General features: G+C 41.2%; 2 protein-coding genes across 2 annotated transcripts; both read left to right on the forward strand.

Annotated features, from left to right (window-relative positions):
- The first annotated feature begins 510 nt into the window (after window positions 1-510).
- Window positions 511-4,253, forward strand: LOC118400890 (parathyroid hormone-related protein-like). The gene is made up of 3 exons (XM_035797889.2): window positions 511-1,011; window positions 1,531-1,652; window positions 2,752-4,253. Exons 2-3 carry the CDS (start codon window positions 1,546-1,548, stop codon window positions 3,230-3,232), a joined length of 588 nt encoding a protein of 195 aa, XP_035653782.1. The 5' UTR covers window positions 511-1,011; window positions 1,531-1,545; the 3' UTR covers window positions 3,233-4,253.
- A 1,097-nt stretch (window positions 4,254-5,350) lies between these two features.
- Window positions 5,351-10,663, forward strand: LOC118400891 (galanin receptor 2a). Its single transcript, XM_035797890.1, has 5 exons — window positions 5,351-5,518; window positions 7,122-7,330; window positions 8,318-8,612; window positions 8,873-9,060; window positions 9,181-10,663. The coding sequence occupies exons 1-5, from the start codon at window positions 5,516-5,518 to the stop codon at window positions 9,407-9,409; spliced, it is 924 nt and encodes a 307-aa protein (XP_035653783.1). The 5' UTR covers window positions 5,351-5,515; the 3' UTR covers window positions 9,410-10,663.
- The last annotated feature ends 5,704 nt before the right edge of the window (window positions 10,664-16,367 follow it).

The raw sequence follows: 16,367 nt of genomic DNA on the forward strand, positions 1-16,367 counted from the left end.
GAACTCTTCTGCTTCTGTAGCTCAGTTGGTAGAGCATGGCGCTTGTAACGCAATGAACTCTTCTAGAATGTATGCACACATGACTGTATCTAAAAGCGTCTGCTAAATGGCATATATTATTATTATTATTATATCTTCTATTCTTTGTTACGAGTGTTGCATGATCACCACCTTCTTGTCAATTGTGGTCTGTTTGTGTGTGTGTGTGTGTGTGTGTGTGTGTGTGTGTGTGTGTGTGTGTGTGTGTGTGTGTGTGTGTGTGTGTGTGTGTGTGTGTGTGTGTGTGTGTGTGTGTGTGTGTGTGTGTGTGTGTGTGTGTGTGTGTGTGTGTGTGTGTGTGTGTGTGTGTGTGTGTGTGTGTGGTAGAGTGCGCGCGTATGTGAGTGTGTGTCTGTGTACGGGGGTGTCAGGAGGTCTGGACCGAGATGGGCAGGGGCAAGGGCAGTGTTTGCAGCTTTACACACTGAGGAGCACTCTCACCTCACTCACATACACACGCTCACACACACGGTCGCTTGGAGTGGTCAGGCAATGCAGCAGCATGCTTCACACTTTCTCACCTCCCCTGCTCCTGCTCCAGCCATACAGACATGATGCTGCAGGAGAGCACTTCACAAGATTGTTACAGGAGCTATCAGCATAAGAGAAGCTGATGTGCTGCAGTCTGTGCCTCACATTTTGCTTCATATTCCCTCTCCTTTTTCATTGGGATTTGAGAGAAAGAAATAACTAAATATACATGCGGTATCGGGAGATCTCTGGCTGGACCTGTCTCAAGGGGGTTTCCCCATGTTATTCTCTTGTCTCTTGCTAACGGACAGACAGATTTCTTTTTAAGTCTGACTCTGAACCAAATAGAATTTGGCAGAATAATGTGAGTTTGTTCTTTTTTTGATATTGTAGAGATCTCATTTTGGGATCTTGGAAAGTTTGAAAGATATCTCTTTTGGGGAATTTGTGGACTTAAACCAAACCTTTTGGTGGATAACTTGTTTTGGGAATCTACTCCATGTAAGTATTTTTGTATTGTGTATTTGGAAGTACCAGAAAAGCCTATCTCTGTGCTTCGATGGATTCTTTACTTGCATGATATTTCTGTTGTTGATATTTCAGTATTTTTCTTGGTATTTCAGTATTACCAGGTGGTCTTGTTCAGTAGATACAAATTATGTCAGGCAAAGGAATCAAGGGGGGCTCAGAAAGTAGTCGAGTTTGTCAGCAACTGTATCTATGCTGCCAAGTAAAACCACTAGATAAGTAGCAGTAAGGTAAGCTGCAACTCTCTGAGGACCTACTGTACCACCTACAGTACCTCATTTAACCTTGTTCTTCAATGTGTGTATCTTCAGTGTATTAGAGCTCAATGAAATAGGCATTTTATCTTCCATTTCAATGTTTTTGTTGTTGTTTTCAATATAAATTTGCAGGTGGTCATTTTCAAGTAAATCATCATTAATGTACTATATACATATGGTTCCTGGCGAATGGCGGTACAATGAATGACAGAACGTTGTCTGTTGGGTGTTCCAGAGTTACTGTTCCAGAATGCTGTGTCCCAGAGGCATGTTCCAGCAGTTGAGTCTAGTTGTGTTCCTGCTGTGCTCCCCAGTGCCACTCTACGGGAAACCCATCGATTCTCTCACTAACAGAATGTAAGTCTCTGTTCTGAAAAAAAAAGTGCTTTTACGCACCAACTAAGAAACCCTTTGGTATAGCATCATGGTTTTCCATTGTTGAATGTTGCATAGCACCGGAAAAGGCTGGTAATAATGGCAGTGTATCAATCAATGGTCACGTGTAAACCATGATTACTTGAATCACATCTAAGGTTTTGACATACTGCTGTTTGATGATTTGGGAAAAGAGGTCTCGATATTCTGTAAAGTATACCGAGGTATCGATGTAGAAACGGATGTCAATGGTATAAATAATGAAAAACCTCAAATCAAAAGTAACCACAGATAAAACGACTACACTACACTACTACGTTTTGTAGTTCAGTTACATTTAGTTTTATGCTGAAATTATACAGAATAAACCAAGCGAAAATGGGTCATTTGTACATATTTTTGACCAGCATGGATTTGTGTTTTCTCATGTAAAACATTGTTAGCCTTTAATAAAGAACATAGATTTTCATTACACCTACAAAACATCTGGCAAACTCAGCCCTGTGCATGGCAAGGTTTTGATTGACTTTTGTGGCCCAGGTGACATGCTTTGTGGTTGAATATGTGGCTTGTTAGCTTGTGTTTCTCTTGTACATTTTGTGGTGGTCAGATGGCTTCACACAGCATTCCCACAGTAACATGGATAGCCTTGAGCTCTCCCAGGCACTACAACATGCCTTTGTTTATGCTGCCACCTATTGAGATCTACTGGAACATGACCTTGGCTGTCATTCAATGATCAACACCTCACAAGTAGGTTTAGTCAGTCACTATACTGTCAGGTTTATACTGTACTAGACTATACTGTAGGTGCCACAAAATAATAGCTATAATAGAAAATGATAGATCAGGAGAGGATTGTGGGAAAGGTGGACTATTCTCTTAAAGAATAGTTAAAAGTCGTTTTTTATTTTTATGAAAAGAGCCTGTGTTACCGCTTGGCCACAGGCTCTGCACCACTATGGAGCTTCTGATGTGGTGTGGCACAAAGATACTATTTTTCTTTACCATCTACTCTTACAAAGAGAGTGAGTCCAGTTTAAACACTCATTGACAATCTCCTTCTCCTCTCCCCCTTCAGGAGGAGGTCAGTGAGTCACGCCCAGTTGATGCACGACAAGGGACGGTCTCTGGAGGAGTTCAAGAGACGACTCTGGCTCCAAGGGCTACTAGATAAAGTCCACACAGCCGACAGCGAGCGAGCCCCGCCTCCCCAGAGTAGGAACAACGCCGACGGGGGCCACATCACCTTCAGCGGGAGCGCCCTACGCCCCCCCAAACCCCCCGGAGGGACCAAGAACCTCCCTCTGAGTTTCCAGCTGGGAGGGGAGGTGGGCAACCTCCCCCAGGAGACCAACAAGTCTGTGGCCTACAAGGACCAGCCGCTGAAGGTGTCCACCAAGAGGAAAAAGAAGGTGAAGGGAGAGAGAGGGAGACGGAGGGAGAGCGAGAAGAGGAGGCGGCGGGCTCGCGACACAACCCTTGTCATGACATGGGAGACACATAGGGAGTCACAGAGGACGCGAGACAGACCACATCATGTAGCCTTTGGGTGGCGCTGAACTAATAACTCTGACAGGCAGAGAAGTTCCAGCATGACTGATTGAGATCTCAACGACTCTCAAGCAAATAACTGAAACAGTCTCCCCATACCATAGTGGACATTGTTCTTTGCCTGCCTTGTTTTAATCAGCTGCTTTTTCAATTTTCTATTTTTGCCTTGATATAAAGTACTTTTATATATCCAGAGATCAGAGGTGTTTTCATACTTTATAACAACACATATTACTTTTGTATTCGTATTTATTTAGGTGAATAATATGCAGATCTTGAGATATATCAAATGACAAACTATGCTTTACTCCTTCTCCTTTATAATCCGTGAGAAAACGATGTACGACAGGTGCCTTCCTAGGGGCTGATCGCACACTCATCCAACCAGATGCCCATATGTAAAGTAGAGCATAGGCTACGCGGTAAACGTTACGCATAAAATATTTGTTAACTATACATACTTAAATTCACAAAATTAGGGAGGACTATTCTTTTTAATGCTTGGTGGCTCTTGTGAATATTTTTTTTTTTTAATCTGTAGTTAGCATCCATAACAAATATTTCTCCCATAATTTATTTCATTTGAACTGTGTATTTATTTTGTGAATGTATTACGGTGCTGCTGACTTTCGGTCATTTTATAAAAACAATATAATGCACTTTAGATATAATGATGATATCCGTATGTTTTTGTTAAGTTACACAAGTGTTCTCCTTTGTGGTTGATTTGTATTTTTATTTTGTTTATGTTCCTTCCTTCCTGTTGATAAATGCTTCATTTTTATTTTGTATTTATTTCTGTTTTCTTCCATTTATAGTACTGCCCATTATCACCTCATTGACTTGTATGTGAATTGGATTGTTCCGTCAAACTCCCTCTCTCCAGTTTTAGAAACTATTTTTTGATCAAAGAAGACAGAGTTGAAACTGTTGGTATAATCACAGACTTATTTCAAGTTTAAGCACTTTTGCACTGAGAGCACCATCATTTCAACAACAAAAAATCAAACAATTAAAGCTTCATGAATACATTGTGTTCTCTCTACAGACAATGTAGTCCAATCAAATACTGTACCATACCATTTTCTTATATAAATTCAATTATTGCGCCAATGAGTTACATAGAGTTACCGTAGCCTATCACCAATGAGAAAGTCATCAATATAGCCTATTTGTTGACTATTCAGCATGAACAAGGGACCTTGTAAGGTTGTTAATGTCACACTAGAGAACCATGTGGTGTGTTTTAACCCGTCTCTGACTGAATGGACACGTCCCAAATTGGCACCCTATTCCCCATATAGTGCACTACTTTTGACCAGCGCGAGCCCGTCAACATTAGTGCACTATGTAGGGAATAGGGTGCCATTTGGGTCACACGGCTCTATGGACCTGCTGGGAGGGGAGAGAGTAAATGGCACCAGGCAGCAGCGTTAGTACTGCAGCTACATCCTGTCCTAAGTACTGAGGCCATTAGCCAGAGCCAGAGTCATAAACACAGTGGAATGGTCTGATAAAGACCCCATCAGAAGACTGGCGTTCCACACTACTGTGCTGAAGAAATCAATGTAACAATGGAAAAGGTATTAATAACTCACTGAGAGAGAGAGGGGAGGGAGAGGGTGGGAGACAATCAACAGGAAAACAATACACGGGAAAGGAAAGTGGAACGTTTTCTTTTGCGAGTAGGTTCTGTATGCATGGGGGTTAAATATGCTGAACATAACACATACTGTATGGAAACCCCCACAGAAAAACACATCAGTAAAATGTAGATTATCTCTCTCTGATGTCTACGTTTTACTCATGTGAAAGGTCAGAAAAGGTCCGTGACAGGTTCTTCACTTCTTGTGATAAACCCACGCACTTCCATTCAGAAGCTACAGTATGTACATTGCATAATAATAACCATTGGAATTGCCAAAAACACGTTCCTCTGGAAAACTATAAGATACAACAACAACACAGACAACATGAATGAACATAGACATACACCACAGTCCTTCAGAAACTGTGACTGTGCTAAATTCAGAGTCAGATGTGAGTTACTCTCCCTTTAAACTCATCCAACCAGAATCAATTTGACCTGAGTGAGTGATGTTTGCCATTCTCCAGAGTCAGCAAACAAAAACTAAGAGTCATAGATTTCACATGCAAGCCACTTTTAACAGTTTTCATTATGGGGATACTCTAAAATAATTCAAAGAATGGCTAACGGATTTACCCATGACGGAGAATACTGCTGTTTATCTTGGTACACATGAGGATACTTCACTCAATAACCCAAGAGTATGGTAAGTAACACACAGGGCTAAACAGGGTCTTCCAAATCATTATTTCAGGTACAGAGCAAGTCCGTTGTAGTCCAGTAGTAGGTCAACTTTTTAAATACAATAATAACAATTTTGTTAGCTATTTGTGGTTATAAAATCTAGATCAAGCTTGATGTATATGTATGTAATGTAAATGTATATAAAACTCAGTGGCGATAATGCCGTTTAAGATTGGGACCATTTTTTCTGGGGGGGGGGGGGCTCAATTTAACATCAACCTAGCCTACAAATGAAAGTTTATAATGCACAGGCCGAAGACAAATTGAAGTAATCAACGTGATTCAATACCGCCTTGCACACTCCTGCCTGCATCTAGCTGATCTGGGGTGTAGTCATTTGTCCAAAAAGAAAAACAAGAGTTTCTATTGGACAAATGTAGGTAAGTCCCTCCCCGTTTCATTCTGTTTGCTTCTGTTGAAGAAACGTTTTGCAACAGAATCGGTTAAATAAATACACCCCTGACCACCCGTACACACAGTTCACTTTCATAAACGGCATCATCACTTTGCTCATTGTATAATTCCTTTCTCGCATCTACGCGCTGTCCACCTCTCACCTTTTCCCTTCGCTTGTAGGATTCAGAGCAAAACACAACAGCAGTCTGTGACCAGGTGCAAAAACTCTAAGCCAAACCGTCATATTATAACCTCTAACCACTACACAGCCTACTTCGTTGTCACAGTATTAACGTTATAGTCAACAAACTAGAACTAATGAGTTAGTAAACCCACAATCCAATCCATGTGTACAATCACAGAGTACAGTGTACAGCAAGCAGTTTAACAGTTGGAAGAGTTGCAGTGTTGGATAGCTAGCTAACTAGCTAACATAAATAGCATTCCTCTCTGAGTCAGGTTGTTGAGTAGGCTAATTTAGCTGCTATAGCTAAGTGAAAGGTAAACTAAGAAAATAGTTAGCTCTTTCTATCTCGCTCTCTCTGCTGGTTCTCCTTCATTTTTTCAAGAAATTAATTTGTTCAACAGGGTTCAACTATTGTCTTTCTCTCTCTTTGAGTCAGCTACTCACCACACATCATGCACTGCAGTGCTAGCTAGCTGTAGCTTATGCTTTCAGTACAAGATTCAGTCTCTGATTCTTTTATTGGATGTGCTCAGTTCATATTGCAAGAGTTTTGAGGACGTTCTCTGGAGGTCACCATAAATACTGTGCAAGTCTATGGAAGGGGTGAAAACCATGAGCCTCCTATGTTTTGTATCGAAGTCAATGTACCCAGAGGAGGATGGAAAATAGCTGTCCTCCGGCTACACCATGGTGCTACCCTAGAGGGTGTTGTTGAGGCTACTGTAGACCTTCATTGCAAAACAGTGTGTTTCAATCAGTTATTTGGTGACATTTGAATATATTTTATGTTTCACTACTTGTATTTTTATGAAATTCCCTGAGTAGGACAGTCCTCCCCTTCCTCCCCTAAAAAGCCTCCACTGATAAAAAGTGGATTGGCAAATTTGATATAAATTGAACTATATTGAAACGTTTCCAAGAACTGAGATTATCTAACCGTTTTGAGATTGAGATTATATCTAAATCTTTGATCACACAACAGGCTGTCCCCAACATGTTTTCCCTGATCTTTGCCTGTACCTGTGGGGTGATCCTGGGCATCGGTTTCTGTGCCAACCTACTGGTGTTCTCTCTGTTCGCCAAGTACAACACCCTGAGGAAGAACTGTCTGGACATCCTGCTGCTCAGCATGGCTCTGGCAGACTTCCTCACCCTGCTGCTCATCCCCTTCACCCTGCACTCCGCCATCAGGTAGGTTAGAGGTTAGAGATCAGAGATCCTGGCTCTGGCAGACTTCCTCACCCTGCTGCTCATCCCCTTCACTCTGCACTCTGTCGTCAGGTAGGTTAGAGGTTAGAGGTTAGAGATCAGAGATCCTGGCTCTGGCAGACTTCTTCACCCTGCTGCTCATCCCCTTCACCCTGCACTCCGCCATCAGGTTGGTTAGAGGTTAGAGATCAGAGATCCTGGCTCTGGCAGACTTCCTCACCCTGCTGCTCATCCCCTTCACTCTGCACTCTGCCGTCAGGTAGGTTAGAGGTTAGAGATCAGAGATCCTGGTTCTGGCAGACTTCCTCACCCTGCTGCTCAACCCCTTCACCCTGCACTCCGCCATCAGGTAGGTTAGAGGTTAGAAATTAGAGATCATGGCCCTGGCAGACTTCCTCACCCTGCTGCTCAACCCCTCCACTCTGCACTCTGCCATCACTTAGGTTAGAGGTTAGAGATCAGAGATCCTGGCTCTGGCAGAATTCCGCATCCTGCTGGTCATCCCCTTCACCTTGCACTCTGCTGTCAGGTAGGTTAGAGTTTAGAGCATGGCCCTGGAAGACTTCCTCACCCTGTTGCTGATACCATTCACCTTGCACTCCGTTGTCAGGTAGCAAACCTCTTCTCGGGGACCCCTATCTGTGCCATGTATTTTATCTAAGCTATTAGAGACCTAGCACATCTGATTCACCTTGTAGTCTAATTATCACGCCCTTGACTAGTTGAATAAGATGTGCTAGTTTACTCAACTGTCAGGTAGCCTAGCCAATAGCCGTAGAGGTTAGAGGGGCCACTGGACCTGGAGGGTTGCCAGCAGATCAAACCCCATGTTTGGCAAACAAAAGAATCGTGTGGAATATGAGCGCTGTGTTTGTCTTTGAGTATTTGGTATAAAAGCAGAAGTAGGATTACCATCTCTCTGTGACAATAATCTTATAATCTTTCATCATCTCCTATCGTCTTCTTCAGCTACTCGTGGCCGCTGGGGGACACCTCCTGCAAGGTGTACCAGTTCTTTCTGGCCTTCTCCCTGGCAGCCAGCACCTACAGCCTGTGTGCCGTGTCCATGACACGTGCCATGATCATCACCAACCCCTACCACCCTCCTACCATGGACCTGGTAGTCCTGATGTTCGTCTTGGTCTGGGCATCAGCCTTCTTCATCAGCGTGCCTCTGAGGATCTTCGCCACCAAGGAGAGCCTGAGCCCCAGCTTGGGTAATTTTACATTCTGCCTGCCCACCATACAGGAACACCACTATCAGGTAACAATGGCTTGGTCTGAAATTCTACTCTGTTTGCTATATAGTGCACATCTTTTGACCTGGTGTACTAGTGGGAATAGGGTGTCATTTGAGATGCACACAATGTGTAACAAAAGCTATTATATTTAGTTAAAATAATGTCACTGGAAGTAACCAGGTCTGTAAAAAAAAAAGACAGTTACTTTCATTCACTGAAAGAAAATGGTGTCCAATTGATGTGAGAAAACACAACATTTTGAATCCATTCATTCCTCCACCAGGTGGTCCTCAGCCAGTTCATGCTCTACTACTTCGTCCCTATGCTGGTGATCGCCTTCAACTACGTCCGGTTGGCCTGCTTCCTCCACAAGAGCCCAGTCATGTCTGTGGCCAGTGCCCGCAACACACGCCGAGCCTCTTTTATGGTGTTCCTGGCGGCCGGGACCTTCTCCATCTGCTGGCTTCCCGGGTATGATGACGATGATGAAGAGGATGAGGAAGATGATGACGACTTTATTTTATACGTTAGGGGAAATTATAACACTTGTTCTTGTTTATACCTCTTCTCCTGACTCGTCTTCATTATTAGGTACATCCTGGAGCTGTGTGTGTTCCTTGGGCTCTACCGCCACGGCCAGTCCTGGGAGATGTTCTACTTCATCTGCACCGTGCTCCAGTACCTCCATCCCTGTGTTAACCCCGTGCTCTATGTGCTGCTGTCCAAGAGGTACCGCCACCGCAGGAGTGCCTGGTTGTTTAACTGCAACAGGAATAGGGTGCAGCCGCAGGTTGTCAGCATCACTACAGAGACTATGTAGACACACTGGTCACGAGGGGAGCTGGCTTTGCTTTGAGATGGTGGAAAGCCTAATCTCGCCACCCAGGACGAAATATGGTGTGCGTATTATTGGATGATGTTGATACAGTCTGAATATGAATACAGCACATTACATTGCAGTGCAGTACATTAGTTCACATTCATCGGTGAGGTTCCTGATGCAGTCTTTTTGTGTTGGTGTTTTACCGACCTGTTTATTTTAGTTTGTACAGTTACTTTCCGCTTCTTATTTTTGTGTTTCATTCTTGCAGGAACAGATTGACATGTACTGTATGCAGGGTAAAAAGCGAGTAAAATGTTATTGTTTTAATGTTAAAATTGTTTTATTGTCTGTTGTCTGATATTCTGTACTTTGTCATTTAGGACATTAAAAAATGGAATTGAAATTCTATTGTGTTCAAACAACCAGGGATTAAAAAACAAACATTATTTCGATTAATGAACTGTTTCCCCCCAAAAAAACATTTAAATGATTTATGATTGATTTTCAGATGTTTTTTATGCTGAAATTACTTTTAGAACACAACGAGATCTGGGACCAGACTATTGAATTCCCCAGCTAGTGTAACAGTGTAATTACATTGTTAAATTCCTGCATAAAAAATGGGTATTATGCCACCTCCTGGTAGATTAGTGTGTTTACATTGTCTAACACACTGTGATAAAGGTATGGGATTCTGGGTGATCCATAGAAGATTTATGGAGAATTCCTGTGGGTAAATTGAAAATGGAATGGTCCCGGGATAGAAATGTAAAAAGTTGACATTACATCATAAAATCCACATTTTACACCGTACATTAGCAATTTATGTTATTAGTAGCAACTGTTGTTGGTTTGGCGTCTAATAAGCCACTCTTTAAACGTTATTTGCCGAATCTCAGTTTTCCATGTGGATTTTATGCTAGCTAAATAAAATTCCCTCTGAAGTTGGTAGCTAACTAAAAAATGCATGTTCTTTAGGAGTGCTATTTATACCCCGTCGACGAATGAGCATTCATCTATACTGTGTGTGTCCCATCATTGCAGGTAATTTATGACGTGTAAAGAATATGTTTTATAAACTCATAAGCACCAGCCAGCGTATTAGCCTGGTTTTGTTAGTTTAGGAAAATATGTGGTACATTCCAGGTGTATTATATTTCTTCGCCACGAGAGTGTGACATTGAGTAATTTCTGGATCATTTGATATATTTTGAATAATAAAATAGATAGTAGTTTATTCTGATGTTATAAATATCAGATTGCACATGGAAACAATGTATTTATTTGTATTAAATTAAGAATGATTGGAAATTGTTATCCACTATACAATCACAATGACTTTGATAGACAGTTTTTTATTTTTGTTAGTATGTCAGGCAGCAGATTTATGGAGATTTGCTGTGGGAGTGCTATTTATATCCTGTCGAGTAATGATTGCAGCTTTGGAAATAAATGTACTATTCATCCATTGCTCCTTCCTGTGTTGACTCACTGACGTGAGGGACGGGACCAGGAAGGTCACATTAGCATATAACATTCTGAAAACCATTAGTTTCTTAGAGCTTGGTGAGAGCGTGGTTGACCTATGGTTATTTTGCATACAACCTTCCCACAACTTTCTGGGAATGGTGGAAAACAGTTGCTTGGCGTTGGAACATTCTCAGCAAATACAAAACTATATTTTGTTTCCTTATAGTTCAAATATGGTTACATTTAATTCTAGTATGTTCTCCAACTGGTTTGACGTTGGGAATGCTCTGAAATTGTTCCAAGAACGTTAAGATACAACAATCTTCTGTAGGAATTTCAGTACTTCAAGATAACATATCCTACAGGTTTACTCATGGTCCTATTTAAAGTCACATTCTCAAATTGTTCCAAGAACGTTAAAACTTTCCATAAAAAACAAAAAAGAACGTTTAAGAATGTTATTTAAAAATGTATACATTCCATTCTCAGCATCAACAAAGCTCTCTCTATTAGGGATGCATGATATGTCGGTGAACATATCGGAATCGGCTGATATTAGCTAAAAATGCCAACATCGGTATCGGCGCGATGTCTAGTTTAATGGCGATGTTAAAAACCGATGTCAAAGCTGACATGCATACTAATCTAACGTAGGTACATGATGTAATGACGTCGCGTAAAATGTAGCGCTACACGTGCAACACAGCATTCCTAACCTAGCCCACAATGTCTGGTGCGTGGATCAAGCAGTCAACAAGTTGAGCAGCCATTTGAATGAGTAAGAAGATTTCAGTGAGACAACTCAAAAGGGGAAATCCATTAAGTGTGTTCAGGTGTGTTAGCCACACCCACTAATTGGCCGCACCTAAACTTAATGAGTGTTTGTTTACTTTGAAATGGGGTCTATTTGAATAGACTCAAATTTACAGCTTTGCATGTATGAAAAATCATGGAACGCTAGCTCCTTTCTAGTGGCGAAGTGGACTAATTTCATGGATAAACAACAGAAAATTATAGGTTGGAATCTCACTGAGGCTATGTCACAATAATAAACGAATAGGTTTGCATGATTAATGCCTAAGGAAATTAATTTACATTTATCCTATTTGTATAACCGTATGTCATGCTTTACAAACGGTTCATGAATGTTACGTAACTGTGACATAATGACCAATGACGAATGTGACATAACCCACTAGGTCGAAGTATGATCGGGGGAGTCCACTAGATAGCTCAGCCACAAAGTCAAATAGGCTAAATCGTAAAAAATCATTAAAACTCAAATGTGCTTTTTGATCTAAATTTAAGTTTACAGTTCCGGGTTAGGTTTAAAATCTAATTTTAAGAAGATAAATTGTGTAAATGGGAGGTGTTTAGCCATAATTATTACTTTGTGGCTGGGTTAATTAGTGACGATTACATGTGCTGTGTGCGCAATAGCCTGGGGATGACGTTACACCATAAACATTTATCTTGATGAAAGACAAGGAAATTGAAACATTTATCTTGCCCCCTACATAAGGAAATTGAAAGTGGCTTACATGTTCCTCAGTACACAAACACGCACACAACAATGTAACGAGCCATACCGTGCGGTGCTAGGCCTGTCATGCCAAATAGTGTCCCCTCCTCTACGTCACAATGGGATTCGATGAGTTCTAGCTTCTGTTGCTAGGGCTGTTGCTAGAAGCTGCAACATTCTGACCGGATTACGTAATGAACCAAAGCGTCCGTTGCTATGCTGGTTGCTTGGCTCTATTTTACTTCATAGTGGTCGCGAATGAAGGAGCAAGCGGACAGTTCTAGTTCTATTTACATTTACATTACATTTAAGTCATTTAGCAGACGCTCTTATCCAGAGCGACTTACAAATTGGTGCATTCACCTTATGACATCCAGTGGAACAGCCACTTTACAATAGTGCATCTAAATCTTTTAGGGGGGTGAGAAGGATTACTTATCCCATCCTATTTCACAGTGTTTTTGAGGGTGAAACCGGCTGACTACCTGCTACTTCAGATAACTGAAAAGACTGGAAAGAGAACACGTTCTTTACCATGTATTTGTCTTAAGTACATATATGATTTATTCCTATTTAACAATAAGATATTTTTTAAAGATTGACATTGCGAGCTACTGTAACGTTACTTACATACCTCAGCATGCCTAGTCAGCTAGCCAGACAGTTTTATTTAGCTAATGTTAGCTAGCTAACAAACTCACTCACTTTTGAACATCGCCTTGTTCGTACAATTGACCTTATTTTAGCGCCCCAAAAACGTAATACTTCCAGATCAACTGTAATGTCAATACCATTGTAAAGCACAATTTCTCCCCTTTCCAACAGAATCAATTACATGACCCCCACGCTGCCCGTTTCTGCATGATTCAATAAGGAAATGAGCACCGTCGGCCTGGCCATAGAGAGGCTTTTATTCTCTATTGCCTACCCTGGTTAGGCCAGGGTGTGACTAGGATGGGCATTCTAGTTTTTTTATTTCTATGTTTTCTGCATCTTTGTTTTTTGCCGAGTGTGGTTCCCAATCAGAGGCAGCTGTTTATCGTTGTCACTGATTGGGGATCACATATGACTTGTCATTCTCCTTTTGGCGTTCGTGGGATCTTGTTTTTTCTTAGCTCTGTGAAGCCTGCAGAACGTGACGTTCGTTATTCTTTTGTTGTTTTTGTTTGGTGTTCTGAGTAATTAAAGAATCATGAACACTTACCACGCTGCACCTTGGTCTCCTTCCGGTGACAAACGTTACAGTCGGGTCTTTCTTTTAAATGGCGGGTGGGGAAGCAAAACTAATGCGTGATAGTGAGAAGAAGAGATGTTGTGTGGGAAAATTGCTCGATCTGTCCAACTTATCACCTCTAAAATGTAAATAAAACATTCTAAAGAGTTTATATAATGTGTCATTACATACCTATTTGAAGGTTAGTGTCGAATTTCAATCGGGTTTTTAGGGCGGTGCTAAAGTGATCTTAGAAGTAAACAGCGGGCGGCTTTGAGAATGATGATCGCATGCAATGGATGACGCAAAAAATGACTAGGTATCCCCCTCTTACCCCGTCACTGTCCATTTCTTGTTTTTAAAGGATGAGAGAAGTGCTACACCTGGTGGAGAGAGATTGTAAGACAGAAATAGTTGCTTTATGCGTGCTGTACGTTACGACATGACACGTCACGATGTAACGGAGGTTCCGTTTTTTCAACTTTTCTCCAATACTATAGATCCATTACCATGTTGATCACTGCTTGAATGTAAACGTAGTTCACACCCCCGATTTTGAAGTCAACACAGTCGCTAAAGTCCCATTAGTTTTCTTTGTAGCCTCGTTTGAATGTCGCGGTTACGCACATTTGTACGGAATTGGGTGAGTTTACGTTAGCTAACAAGCAAGCTACTGTAACTGTTATTGCACATTTCTGTTTGTATGTAGCTTGCACTTCAAAGGCATACCTAGCTGAGATTTTCTTTTATCTTTCCATCCGGGCGATGTACTATGAAGACATCACTAATCTCGACAAGAGGCGCAACATTCAGAGAAATTCACAATTCAGGGTAATGTTAAGCAGTTAGCTTCAATTAGATAACTGGACAGATTTAGCTACATAACCATTTTTTCAACAACCATTCTCATCTAACGTTAGCTAGTTGCTAGCTATACATATAGTTCAGTGGAGGCTGCTGAGGGGAGGACAGCATTATTATAGTGTGTGTGTGTGCATAGTATCTTTACAAATTAAAAAATCTGCATAAGGTATGATAAGTACGAGTAAGTATGAAGTAATCCTCTCTCAAACACTTTAAATGTTAGGTGTGGACCCCATCGGACCCTTCACAAAATCCAGGAATCGCAACAGCTTGTATTTGATGGCGACAGATTTGACCATGGGCAATGGGCAATACCCATTAACATTTACAGGGTCGGTGTCCCGAAACCGGGACAGTTGTAGCTAACATGCGCTAATGTGACTAGAATGACGTAACAGCAAACTTTCCAGGACATAGACATGTCTTATATGGGCAGAAAGCTTAAATTATTGTTAATCTAACTGCACTGTCCATTTTACAGTAGCTATTACAGTGAAAATAATACTATGCTATTGTTTGAGGAGAGTGCACAACAACAAAACACTTTTATCATGGCAACTGGTTTGATACATTAACCTCTGACGGTAAATAATATACTTACATTCAGTAATCTTGCTCTGATTTGTCATCCTGAGGGTCCCAGAGATGTCTTTTCTGTAGGGAAGCTAATTGTCCATCATGTATGACATTCCTGGGAGTGTGTAAACTTAAATTGTTATTACCATAGCATTTTTCTATGTTCTCTATAGTTATGTACTTGAAAATGTATCAATCGGCTCATTTGGAAAAACTCCTGGCGGACTTGATACAAAATATAGTGTAGTAATAGAGTGCTTCACTGAATCAGTCTGAAACGTTGCACACACACTGCTGCCATCTGGTGGCCAACATCTAAATTGCACCTGAACTCCTATCTGATTATTTGGCCTTTCTCTTGCATTTAAAAAAAAAATGAAAACGTAAAAAAATTGAAAACGCATGTTTTTTTGGATTGTATTATCTTTTACCAGATCTAATGTATTATATTTTCCTACATTCATTTTACATATCCACAAACTTCAAAGTGTTTCCTTTCAAATGTTATCAAGAATATTCATATCCTTGCTTCAGGTCCTGAGCAGTTTGATTTGGGTAATTTTAGGCGGAAGTTGAAAAAAAAAGGTACAATCCTTAAGACATTTTTAAGGCCAGTAAAGGAAGAGAATGTGTTTAACTCTATATTCCCTTCTGTAACCCATTAAAAAGGGTGCTTGGACCCAAACATTTATTTTAGTTTTGTATGCTACCCATCAAGGACATGACTGGCGAGGCCAACTCCAAGCTGATGGACATCTTCAACACATGGTTCTCCTGAGGTCATCTTGAGTGACCAAGGTTGTGAACTCCGGAAAACAAGGTACGGATGTTATAGGTTATATTCTGTCACTAATGTTTTGTTTTTCCATGGTACATATTTCAATATCTTACATTGTCAATAGATATCCCTTTCCTACCCCCTATTCCAGGTTTGGATGAATGGACCAACCAGACCCTCAAGACTGCCATGGGCAAGTCCCTGGACGGGTACCAGGAGCGCTGGGAGGACAACCTGAAGGTAATTCTCTTTGCACACAACAGCAGCGTCCAGGCCTCCACTGAGTACTCGCCCTATCGCCTTTACTTAGTGTTGTTGTTTGTCTATTGGTATTTTTTTGTATATAAGGTACTTTCAGATCACTGAAACCACCTGATGTGCTGGAAGTTGTCAAATCAGACCAGAAAACATTTGAGTACCACCTTCAGCCGTGGGCTGAGAAGGATGTGGAGGTTTTTGACCAGGTAAAAATGATTGTCCTCTGTTAATTTATTTTCTGGCCCTCCAATAAATATACAGTTGCATTCGGAAA

Source organism: Oncorhynchus keta, chromosome 22 (assembly GCF_023373465.1).
Source record: "Oncorhynchus keta strain PuntledgeMale-10-30-2019 chromosome 22, Oket_V2, whole genome shotgun sequence".
Classification (NCBI taxonomy): domain Eukaryota; kingdom Metazoa; phylum Chordata; class Actinopteri; order Salmoniformes; family Salmonidae; genus Oncorhynchus; species Oncorhynchus keta.